Source organism: Argentina anserina, chromosome 7, assembly GCF_933775445.1.
Source record: "Argentina anserina chromosome 7, drPotAnse1.1, whole genome shotgun sequence".
NCBI classification, from domain to species: domain Eukaryota; kingdom Viridiplantae; phylum Streptophyta; class Magnoliopsida; order Rosales; family Rosaceae; genus Argentina; species Argentina anserina.
The window spans coordinates 1287286-1300632 of NC_065878.1; the positions used below are offsets into that span (position 1 = coordinate 1287286).

Below are 13347 nucleotides of genomic sequence, written 5' to 3' on the forward strand. Positions count from 1 at the left end.
TTTGTGTTTTCTTTAATCTCCAGATGTAGTGATGCTGCAGTTGATGAAACTTCGTTTTCGGATCCAGCATTTTGTGAAAGATCAGAGGTATATAGGTTCTTATAACACTACATGATTCCAAATGCTATTCAATCCTATTATTTCTTGGTTTTGCTTTAATGCCTTTTAAGAGAAAATTGATTTGCTTTTTTACTTGTTGAATCTTCGGTTTGCATCTGCCTTAGTATGCAGCTCAAAGATCTTAGCTGAGCAAGCTGCTTGAGAATTTGCAATACAGTAGTTACATCTAGGAATAGTAATTGGCCCTCTTTTACAGCCAACTGCGGACACGAGCATGGAGCGCCCTTCTGAAACTCATAAATGGTACAATAAACTACTAGTATTACCAATCTCATTTCTCATTTCTTGTTTCAATATGCCATAGTCTTTATCACACAATCTGTTTTAAGAATGAGATCCAGTAATATAAAAGGATTTTCAATGTAAACATTACAAATTCTTCATAGGTTCATTTTACTAGAACCAGTGCAGCCTCATCACAGGAGATTTACTCTCCGAAAAAGAAGAAACAAACATTATAGTCTGCCAGTCTTTGTGTTTATACCACAGAGGATAGTAGTAGTGTCGATGTGCTTGGGTGTGATATATATGTATGTATGCTTCACTAATCATGCACTCCCCAGTATGCACATAGTCCTTGGTTGATATACCTAGCTATCCACTAAAATATTATGCTTGATGCTAGCGTTTATATTTATAGACAGGTTTGAAATAGATTTCAAGTGTAAGAATATTCATATGATATTGAAAAAAGGAAAAACCTACAAACTAATGTTCAGCAAGATGTGTTATCGGCCGCATCATGTGGAACTCAAAGTTAATACAAAAATTTTGGAGAACTACTCTCTGAAATCAAAGCATCAAAATGTGTCAAGTTCACATAGTGATGAACATATATCACTGTGTAATTGTGTATGCATATGAAACATGAATCGCGGGTAATACCAGAAACTTACCATCAGTGTTTGTTTTTTTCTTTTATGAAAATAAGATGTCATCAGACAAGACTTTGGCTTTGTTTTGTTGTATAAATTAAATGATTGGACTTTCATTCAACCCTGCCTCCAAGGCTCCAATTCTATTAAGCTATTAGCTTATTTCCAGCACATATTGTATCAGACATTTTTTTCTTAGTTTTTTTTTTATGCTTCTAAATTCATCTACTAGTTTATGCAGGTTTATGTTATAAAAAAACCAACAAAAGGTCTATGCAGGTGTCATTTTCTTTCTCTTTCTGTCATCAATATCAATATGCTGCATTGAATAACGGTTAATAGTATGTCATCTTTTTCTACTGCTAGAAATTTCAGAAGTATCGCTTTCATGAAAGTTAGATGTTGTGGTACAGAAATGGCATAGTCTTATGTAGTTTTATTCCGACAAAGGCCTTGGTAATATTAGGAATAATCCAACCTCTTAAATCCTAAATGTTAGTGCGTCTTCTTTCTGGTTTGGGACATCGTTCTTTCCACATCTTGGTTTTATACTTAGCCCTCAATGTTTCATTCTTATTGAAATTTCTGTTTTAATGCAGGGACTTTCATGGTTTGGAGTTGTTGTCAATGCATCCTTGCCTTTTACAACAATCCTTCCCTGCTCACTTTCTTCTGGGACAGTAAGTTTCGAACTAATTTGTTATACGAACTTTTTATCATAGTAAAATAGATAAAAGGAAAATATAGAATTGCATTATTCATGAGTACATATACTGCTGCATGGGATGGTCCCTTTTGTTTTCTAAGTTTTACCTCAGAATGCCCACATGAAGTTTATCGGAAAAATAATTTAAAGAAGGAAAGCTAGCCAGGAAAGTAGGCTGGAAGGCTGGAAGCAATACAAATACAGGAAGATATGCAGGAGCAGATCACCAAGGTGAACCCATATGCCTTCGAGTTTAGGCAGCCACACTGTGAAGCACGACTGTCTCGACAGTGAGCCCAGGCCCAAACCCAAATAGAACACCCCACTCCAAACCCTCTCCGGTGGTCTTGTGCCCATTAGCTGCTGATCTCTTTCTCACCTCGTCCAAAATAAACAACACACAAGCACTAGACATGTTGCCGTACTCGGATAATATATGCCTTGTGGCTTCTAACTTCTCGGGCTTCAGGGCCAATTTGGCCTCAACTTGGTCCAAAATTGCAGGGCCACCTGGGTGCGCAATCCAGAAAAGTGAGTTCCAGTCAGTGATGTTCAAGGGTTTGAAAGCCTCGTTGAGGCTCTTCTCGATGTTCTTCGAAATCAGCCCGGGAACATCCTTCAGGAGGTGAAATGTGAGCCCAACTTCACGAAGATGCCCGTCGATTGCCCCGTCACTGTCAGGAAGGATAGTTTGGGCCGCCGAGACCAACTCAAACAAAGGCTTCTCAATTTCGGGCAATGGGTCAGCGCCAACAATAATGGCTGCAGCACCATCACCGAACAAGGCTTGGCCCACAAGACTATCGAGGTGGGTGTCGTTAGGCCCACGGAAAGTCACGGCAGTGATCTCCGAGCAAACAACAAGAACACGAGCACCCTTGTTGTTCTCGGCCAAGTCCTTAGCCAACCGAAGCACCGTGCCTCCGGCAAAACACCCTTGCTGGTACATCATGAGACGCTTGACAGACGGACGGAGGCCTAAGAGCTTAGTGAGCTGGTAATCGGCCCCGGGCATATCAACACCACTTGTGGTACAAAAGACCAAATGGGTGATTTTGGACTTGGGCTGACCCCATTCCTTAATAGCCTTGACGGAAGCTTCTTTCCCGAGCTTTGGAATTTCAACGACCACCATGTCTTGTCTTGCATCAAGTGAAGGTGCCATGTACTCGCACATACTAGGATTCTCTTTAAGAATTTCTTCGGTCAAATGCATGTAACGCTTCTTGATCATAGATTTGTCACCTGAAATTGCAACATCTCAAGCCATCAGTATTTTCTTATCTTCAGTCACTTATTCTTCTAACACGTAAAAATATACAAAAGTCAAGCTGTTTATAGGATTTTAACACAGTAATGGATAAATTATGAATGAAGGACGGAATTAGAGAAGAAAGAAACCATGCAACATCGTCTGATTAACTAGGTGTTACTACTTACACATGCGCTGGAACTTTTCCTTGAGCTCAACCTTGTGCTCGCTGTTGGTGATACGAAAGTAGTAGTCGGGGTATGTGCTCTGGTCGATACAGTTGGGGGGAGTCGCTGTCCCGATGGCCAAGACGGTTGCCGGACCCTCAGCGCGTTGAGCCTTGCGGACTTCCTCGACGGTCACCATTTTGATATCTTTAAGTGTCGAGAAAATATCCAAATGAGGAGGCTAGGAGGAAGGAGGGATAGATCAGTTTGTGCTGTGTTACAGTAGGAAGGCAGAGCTCGAATGTGTTGGAATATATTGTTATGTGAAATGGAGTCGTATTTATATATGAAGTATAGAAGGGTAGCTGGGGAATCACATGCCTGCCAATTTCCGCCTTGTAGAAACCCGCACAGGATGGCACGTGAATGGTTATTTTGTGTGATCAAAATCCACATGATTTGGAATCTGTTCGTTCTCCCGTCTAACCTACCAAACAAAAGGGCAGCTAGCAAAGATCAAACAGCCACCAATTCTCTTTTCGATTCAACAGAATCATACTGATGTCGATCTATAATTCGGTTTTAATCGTTTTATCCATTCAATAACACGAGGATCATACTTTAATCTTACATTATTTCTAATTCATTTAAATTGAAAGATTGATGAATTTCAAAATTTTGACTTCCTTGTCATTAACTGTGTTGTTTCTACTGAAAGTGTAATCATTATTAGTTTCGGGTAGAATTAATGATGAATACCAAATGGTCAAAAGACATGAGCAATTTGATGATTATTTCTATATTGTGGTGGTAGCTAGCTTAGACAGAATGACATTTTATTTTGGAGCAGGTACATAACAAATAATAGGTTGTTAATTAAGCATGGGCTGCCAATAATTGTAGCCAGTGAAAGATGACATGCCTAGGTGAGAGGATGTTGGTTTTGATTATATGGGAATGAGGAAAAGAGAGCGGGAGGTAGCTGTTATTCATGTGCTTGACCAGTGCCCTAGTATTGCAAAACCCTACCAAATCCAAATCCTCTCATTTTAGTCCATTTTAATTTCTGAGCTACAGACCTACAGTGTACAATGTAATGTGACTACTCTGCGTAGAAAACACTGATTGATTTAGGTAACTGCAGGAGGGTATAGGCAATTAGGCATAAACATAGCCAGTCGCTTGGTTTTCTAAATCCACATATCAGCAGAATCAGCAATCACATAATCATATTAGCATAAACACAATTAATTTCTCTCAAGGGACAGTATATGAAGTTTTGTTGTATATGATCTTTTACTAGGTACTTTACGATATAAGCAAAGTTAACAGATGAACTTGAAAACAGAAACACAACACACACAACAATTTATAGAGGTTCCGCAATGCCTACGCCCTCTGTGTGATCTCTCTTGAGAATCACTAGCACTATGGAGAATAACAACTTGATTACAAGTACTTATTGGAATCTCTATGCTACTCTCAGCCCCTTGCTAGATCTCTCTATCACCCTTAGTTCCCGGTTTTCTGTGTATTCTGCCTTATTCTTAGAAAACTTCATGCAACTCCTATTTATATCAATAAGGGTTGCTGATACAACATGATTTTGGACTCCTAAACCAAGTCTATTATACAAATCCTAATAGAATCCTAAAAGACCAACTTTCCTAGAACTTATAGAAAAACTGCAGTGATGTCCTCTTTCTATTCTAAACTCAAATTTGCCTAATGAATCCTACAGTTCCAAATTGTATCAATGAGCCAAAAACACAACAATCTCCACCTTAGTGAATTGATACCAAATGATCCCTGCAACCTTCAGGATGTCTTGTATCTCTTGAAGTAACCCTAAACAAACCTCCAAGAGCCTTCACATTGGCAGTACTCTTTTTGCCTCATCGCACCTCAAGTGAGGAGGTGCTCCACCTCAATCTTAACATGTTGTAAGATTGAGCAAGTTCAAGCAACACTTGACCTTCTCCATGGCAATAGTCCTGGTCAAACAATCTGAGACATTCCCCCTTGAATGAACTTCCTCAGTTGTTCACTCCCCTGAGCCAACCCAACACTTGTTGTAATGACCCTGAACATCAACATGTTTCATCTCTGCTTGAAACACACGATTCCTTGTCAAATTGATGACACCATCCTTCACCACAACTCCTTGTTGAATCCCAAACTCACTCATTAATCCATTAAGCCATAACGCATCTGCGAAAGCTTTTTTTAGTGTCATGCAATCTTCTTTAATAGTAGACAATGTTGTAGCTGATCCCAAAGTTGCTCTACAACTCTCTGCACCTTCACTACAAGTAAATACATTACTTATTGCAGCTTTACCTTTGTCAAATTCTTCTGCCAAATGTGAACCCTCATGACCGGCATTGCATGTCTGTTCCTGTTGTCTTTCGAACTGAAATACACGCTCCTTGGTGTCCCTCAAGTAACACAAAACCCACTCCACTGCTTGCCAGTGTCGCCTACTTGGATTCGTCATATACTTTGACACAATGCTCAATACTTGAGCTATACCTGGTCTTGTACAGATTCTAGCACACATCAGATTGCTTACCACTTTTGCATAAGACACATCCATCATCTCATCCAACCCTCGTGTAGATGATCTTTGCATACACAACTGAAAGTGTGCAACTGCTGGAGCAAACATGGGTTCCAACAACAACCATGTGTTTCTCACTTCTTTGTCTCTCCTTGTCTTTACTCTTAGGCCCAGTTTGGGACAGATTTTGGGACTGCTTTTAGGGCTACTTTAGCTTTTGGGAAAAATAAATGGTGTTTAGTAAAGTTTCCAAACGCTGCTTTTGGCCAGAATAGATTGTTCCAACAGCTGAAATTCAAAAACTAGATTCATGGTGCTTTTGAAACTTAGAAAGCCGCTTTTGAAAATAAAACACTGAGATTTTGGAAAACACGGGAGAGAACAAAAAAGAGAGTGTTTAATACCTAGATAATACATAGATAATAATGGTTTAGCTTTAAGGTAGATAATAATAATTATATATTATATTAGATTTAAGGTAGATTTAAATATTAAAGATATTTCCTTCAAAAAAATGTTAAACATAAATTTAGACCTTGATATATGTATATATATATATATATATCAATTTCCTCAAAATATAAATCGTTAATTGAGATCACGACATCCATTTGTAGTTGTTGTAACCTTTTTGGATAGCTTTTGTATTTAGTACAATTGCAAAATATTTTACCAAAATAATGAAAAACCCATAGTCTATATAATTTAGTTAATTAATATTCATTATAATCATGGTAATAATCTTAAGAACTTTTTTTTTATCATTTGTGTAATTTTATCAACTCAAGAGCACTGTTTACTTACAATTTATCAAACACCAAAATAATTTTTCGTTCTCACAGCACTTCTGAAAGTATTTTACCAAACACCTTAATTGCTTTCTCTCACAGCAAATTCAAAAGTCATTTTACTCACAACAGACTCAAAAATCATTTTATTCACAACAGACTCAAAAGTCATTTTACTCACAGCACAGTTGTCCCAAACTGAGCCTTAGTATCTCTTGTGCAACTTCTGGACCCTTCAAGTCGAATTCCCTCATTAGTAGTTTTTTTAATTTCAAAATTCTAGATGTATCCTGACATGTAATTAACACGTCACCTACATACAGTAGCAATATTAAAACCTTACTATCCTTGAACACATGATGATAAATGCATATGCCTTTTGGTGAGATCTGGTCATACTTGACCTTTTCTTTATGTAGATCTTTTGCCAATACCCAATCTATCCATCGCATGGCTTCATTATCATGCATTCCTTCCTTTTTCCTATAAACCAATTTACATCCAAACTGATTCCTTTTTTTGGTTTTAGGAACCGACTCCTGAACCAAGTCCTTATGTATAGACTTCTTCATCTGCTCAAACATAGCTCTCATCCAATTTTCCCTTACATAATTTGTTATAGCTTCCTGATACGTGGTTGGATCTCTTGGACTGAAATTTAGAGCATACTTGTCTAACGATATGCTTCTCTGGAACTCCTGCCCAAGTAACTAATGAATTGAGTTGTAGGTTCGCAGTGCTAATAGCTCCACCTGAGCTTGTATTACTGCCTGTTATTGTCACTCTAAGACTTCTTCCTCAATAACCCCTTTTATAATGCTCCACCTGCTCAATTTGCTCCATCTGAGCTGGAGTTTCTTCCATGACCCCTTCGGTTAGAGGAACTATTGTTGCTTCTTCTACAACATTAGTCTTCTTCTTCTTCACCTCACTTGTCTTCACTTCATTGGACGACATAGTCTCATCATAACAATTGACGTATCTACTTAGAACCTCTTTCTTGCTAACAAAAACCCTACTACCGAACTTTCTTAAGTTTGAATTGCCAGCTGGTTCTCTAGACCGTACCTCTTCTGCACATTTGAAGTCTAAGACGTTTGATGGTGACTGATTAACCATATAACGCGTGTGGTTAACTGCATCTTCTCAAAACGTGTATGGTTTTCTTGCATGCATCAACATGCCTCTTTTTCTCTCTAAGAGACATTTCTTCATCCTTCTAGCAGCCCAATTTTGTTGTGAATCACCCTTCACCGTGATGTGCCTTGTGATTCCTTCAATCTTGCAAAATTGTAAGAGCCTTTTCATTCTATATTCATCGCCGCCGTTACTTCTCAAATACTTGATTTCTCTGCATCTCAGATTTTCTACTACCGTTTCTCCTCCTGGAACTTGATGAGAACCTTGGATTTCTCCCTCATATAGTAGACCCAAATATTACTTAAAAAAATCCTTTAGAAAAGTAACCATCTTGAAGCTACCCACAAACCTTACTGGTGTCGAGCTCCCTACATTTGAGTGAATATAACTTTGCAGTTCTTTGCCTTTGTTTACTGGTGCCGATCTCCCTACATCTGAGGTCATATAATTCAGCACTTCTTTGCTCTTGTCCTCTCAATTTGCCAATTTGAATGTCACCTTCTGCTTCCCATGACTACAATCCTTGCATAAGATAAGTTTGCATAGACTGCCACCTTCTACTTTATCTTTATCGTTGAGTTCCTACAATTTTCTTTGCCTCATGTGCCCTAGGACTTGATGCCATTACTCAGTCTTGTCATTTGCTTCAGCAGACGTTGCAGCTCCACCTATTATTGTAGTCCCTTGAAGCTTGTATAAGTTGTTAGGTTTAATGTCGCCCTTCATCACAACAAGTGATCCCTTGACTACTTTGAGTCTTCCTCCTTCAAAGCTATACTTATATCTAGCCTTGTCCAAAGTACCAAAAGATATAAAGTTCTTCCCTAACTTAGGAATATATCTGACCTTCTCCAGCATTCTAACAACTTTGTCATGCATTCTGATTTTCACTGATCCAATACCTAGGATCTTACACGGTGAATCATCTCCCCTAAAAACTTCTCCTCTGCTGCTCTCCTCAAATGTGTCAAACCATCCTCGGGTTGCACACGTGTGGAATGTACAACCGGTATCCAAAATCCAATATCTAAAAGCATTGGAGCTGTACGTTACCACAAGCAATTCACAATCATCATTTTCTTTTCTGATGACTACTTTGGTTGTGCTTGAACTTCTTGCCGTCACCTTTGCTTTCATCTTTCCTTGTTTGCAGTCTCTTTTCAAGTGGTTGGCTGAACCACATTTGAAGCAACCTTTCTTGCCTTTCTTCTTAGATTTTGGAGTACCCATGTTACCTTATCCTCCTTGCTCGTCAACTGACATTTCTCTTTGCCCTCTCTTTCTTGAGAGCTTTTGGTCTCGCTACTCATCTTAGAATAAGAATGAGTGGCCTCGATAATCTCATCAAACTTGAGAGAATCCTTATCTGAAACGAGTCTGGTGATGTGGTGCTTGTAAGAAGCTGGTAAAGAACTTAGCAGCAAAAGAGATTTCTCCTCATCTTCATATCTCACATCTGCCTTTGATAAATTGGTAATACAAATCTGAAAATTATTCAGATGGTCCTGCAATTTCATGCCTTCTTCCATCTGAAGACTATAGAGTTCATCTTTCAAGAAGAGTTTATCCGCGTCAACCTCCTTGACATCCAATGTCTTGTTGTTGTCCATATTCTCACCAATATGAACTTTGTCCGCATAAACCTTCTCAAGATAATCTCAGGTTTCTTTGCTGCTCATATTCTCACCGCCACTAGCCAATATATCAAGCAATACATCATCAACTAGTTGTAGCTCTATAAAGCTCCTTGCCCTCTCGTCCATCTTCTGCCAAACCTTGTTTGCCATATCACTGGCCTTATTCTCTGACCCGAGAGTAGCCTTGTACAGACCTTGTTGAATTATGACACGTTTCATCTTCCTCTGCCAAAGAATGAAGTCGTCTTTGCCATTGAAGGGCTAAATTGACGTAATCACATCTTTTGCTTCGACCAAGCTTTTGTTGTTCTCCATCGCAAAGATACCTTAAACCGCTCCGGTACCACGTGTTGTGTAGACTCCCCTGGATCTTTTACTAGGTACTTTACGATATAAGCAAGCTAACATATGAACTTGAAAACAAAAACACAGCACACACAACAATTTATAGAGGTTCGGCAATGCCTACGTCCTCTGTGTGATCGCTCTTGAGAATCACTAGTACTATGGAGAATAACAACTTGATTACAAGCACTTATTGGAATCCCTATGCTACTCCCAGCCCCTTGCTAGATCTCTCTATCACCCTTAGCTCCCGATTTTCTGTGCTCTCTGCCTTATCCTTAAAAAAAAACCCTGCAGCTCCTATTTATATCAATAGGGGTTATTGATACAACATGGTTTTGGACTCCTAAACCTAATAGACCAAGTCTATTATACAAATCCTAATAGAATCCTAAAAGACCAACTTTCCTAGAGCTTATAGAAAAACTGCAGTGTTGTCCTCTTTGCCTAATGAATCATATAGTTCCAAATTGTATCAATGAGCCAAAAACACAATAAGTTTTAGGGATATACATAGATTTACATCACTCAATCGATCAATCATATCTGTTCTAGCTTCATAAAATGACGGAAAAATTGTACGGTGATCAGCAAACATAACAAACAATATACATCAGAGGATTCAAAGCTTCTCATGCATCAGTCATAGCCTCATATGCCTCATAGCTGCCATTCATTGAACCACTCCCAAATGTAGGTCATAGATGAGATGATTTGTTTTCAAGTGTTGCAATGCACATATTCCATCCCAGGAGAATCCCTCATAATGCCAAAATGAAAATCACCAAACAAATAAATCTAACAAAAAAAAAACCTATGTAGAATTGTAATTAAAGTGGAAATAATACATATTATGAAAAATAAATCCAAAAGCAGATCACTCAAGTGAACTCAAGTACTGCAGTGAAGCACGACGGCCTCGGTAGTGAGCCAAGGCCAAAACTAAAATAGAACGTCCCACTCCATGCACCACCCCATTTGTCTCAGACTTCCTCCTCATCTTCCCAATATTCTTTGTGAAATCAGTCCGGGAACATCCTTGAGATGGTGAAATGTAAGCCCGGCTGGACAACGTACGTCATGAAGATGGCCTTCGATGGGTTAGTTTCCCAACCTTTTGAATTCAACTGCCACCATGTTATGTCTTGTATCAAGTGAAGGTGCAATGTATCAATCATACATACATACTAGGATTTATCTTTAGGAAATTCTAGAGAAACATACGATCAAGAAGCTAAAGAAATACCTAAAGAAGGTAGTGCTAGCTAGCTTGTATGTATGAGTACATAGCACCTTCACTTGATGCAAGACAAGACATGATGGTTGTTCAAATTCCAAAGCTTGGAAAAAAAATGTTGTGTCAAGGCTACAACGGAATGTGGTTCAACCAAATCCGAAATCACAAGATCGGTCATTTGGCAACCTCCCGTGCGTTAAGCACTCAAGCGTCTCATGAAGTGCCAATTAACAAGGGTGTTTTTCCAGAGGGGCATATATATATCATCCAAGTATAGCTGCATGTCTTGAATGTGTTTGTGTGTTGTTTATTTTGAACGAACTGAGGAAGAAGTCTGCCGTTAATGGGCATAAGACCACCGGAGAGTGCCTGGCATGGATTGGGATGTTCTAGTTGTGTTAATTTCCTAGGATATATCACCGTACGTCGAGACTGTTGTGCTTCACAGTGTGCCTGCTTGAACGTGAAGGTACTTGGGTGATCTGCTCCTGGATATATAAAAATAAAATGTATAGTTTCCACTCTAGGTTTCTGGGTATCTTTCCTTTTTTTGAATTATTTTTCTCGTGATCTTCATTTGGGCATTCTGAGGTATTAACAGCTGATGATAACAGGAAGAGAAGGGAAATGAGACCTGCATAAACTAGTCGTTACATGAGTTTATATGCATAGAAAACCAAAAAAGAAAGCCTCAAACTATAGCTATATCAATTAGCATACAAAATTTGCTGGATGTAAGGTCATAGCCTAAGAAGACGTTGGCGGTATACAAAAGCCCCATGGCACAATGCAGTTTTCTTAAATTTTTGGATCGATCTCATCCCCAAACTGGTTTCGTGGCATATTGAAATCATAATGGTAATACAAGCTAGTTTTTTTATATATATTAATCGTACCATTTGTGAATTTCAGAAGGGTCTCCATGCATGCTTGTACTCACAGTTGGCTGTAAGAGAGCTAGGGCGACCCACTATTCCCGTGCATGTACTGCATGTGTAAACATATATATCGATTCTGCTTTGTTTTGCAAATTTCCAACCAGCTGCTGGCCTCAGCGCTACGATCTTTGATAACGCCAGACAGGATACCAAAGCTGATGAAAATCGAAGTTAATTTAAAGACGGTGGCCGGACCCTCAGCGTTGAGCTTGTAGATTGCTTCTACGTTAACCATTTTGATATATCGGAGAAGTGTCGAGAAACATCAAAATGGGGAGGCTGGCCGGGAGAGGAAAGAATAAAGAGGGATTGAGCAGTATGTGTTGTGTGGTACGGTAGGAAGGCAAAGCTGAAAAGTGTTAGAAACTTAGGATATACCGATATAGTGGTATGAAAATGGAGTACGTATATATTTATATATGGAATATAAGGGACGGGTGGGGTTTAGGGGTAGAAACCTCCAAATAATTAAAGGCAAGTGCATGGTGTTTTTTTTGTGATCAGAATCCACATTATGAAAGAAACCCCCAGAGAATGGCAAGTGCATGGTGACTTCGATCTGTAGGTGATGATCAAAAGCCAAAATTCCACATTGCGGTAGAAATTCTCAGATCGATAATGACAAGTGCATGATGCATTTCTGTGATCAAAATCCATAGAGTTTGAAACCCCCTGAGAATAATGGCAATTGGCAAGTCGATATAATGTCTTTTAGCTGTGATCAAAATTTACGCTGTTAGAAACCCCCAGAGAATTAATTAATTGGCAAGTGTAAGGGCACGGTGTACTGTTCTTCTGTGCTAAAAATCGACAAGTTTTGGGATGTGTTCCTTCTCTAACGCACCAAACAAAGGGCAGCATTGAAGATTGCTGTTGATTGTTTCTCTTCTCCTGGACGCATTGATGGATTTGCCGGATCATTTGTCATTTGTTATTGTTGACCTAACAAATTTTGACTACCTAATGGTAAAAGGGAGAGACTAGCTAGCTAGAAGCCTTATGGCAGTTTCGTTCATAGATATTGGAACATGGTTACGTTGCTTCCAAGATCACACCATTCCAGATTTCGTAAATCAACGTTAGCTCCTACTTGTTTTAGATGTAGGCATATACATAGCCATGAGAATTGAAAAGTTCCAGATGAGTTTTCTACTGTCTCAGTCGCTTGGTTTTCTAAATCCACTGAATCCCAGCAAAAATGCAGAATCAGCAAACACGTACATCATGTTCAAATTACCATAAACACAACTTTTTCCTCTCGAGGGACATTAGATGAAGTGTTAGGGATTTAAATCACTCATCTTCTAGGTGTAGTTTCATAAAGTACCTGAATACTGGATCTTTGCATGATAATAACCGTATCAAAAAAAAATCCGCATGATAATCTATATACTTCAGTCCGTCCTATAAAACTTGTCACATCGATCTGTTCAGAACCAGAGGGCGTTTCTAGTTAGAGATGTTGCCGATGCACATATTCTATCCCCGGACAATCCCCCAGGCCTCAACTAGCAGGCCATATTTTTTTTCCTCATCAATCTTCCCTGAATATAACGTGCTAGCTAGCTAAATTTTGATCATA

The 13347-nt window shown here is 39.0% G+C and overlaps 1 protein-coding gene across 1 annotated transcript; it reads right to left on the reverse strand.

The window, feature by feature from the left end:
* Positions 1-1726: 1726 nt before the first annotated feature.
* Positions 1727-3418, reverse strand: LOC126802910 (polyketide synthase 1-like). Its single transcript, XM_050530625.1, has 2 exons — positions 3142-3418; positions 1727-2946 (listed from the first exon to the last, which is right to left on the reverse strand). Exons 1-2 carry the CDS (start codon positions 3317-3319, stop codon positions 1955-1957), a joined length of 1170 nt encoding a protein of 389 aa, XP_050386582.1. The 5' UTR covers positions 3320-3418; the 3' UTR covers positions 1727-1954.
* Positions 3419-13347: the final 9929 nt, after the last annotated feature.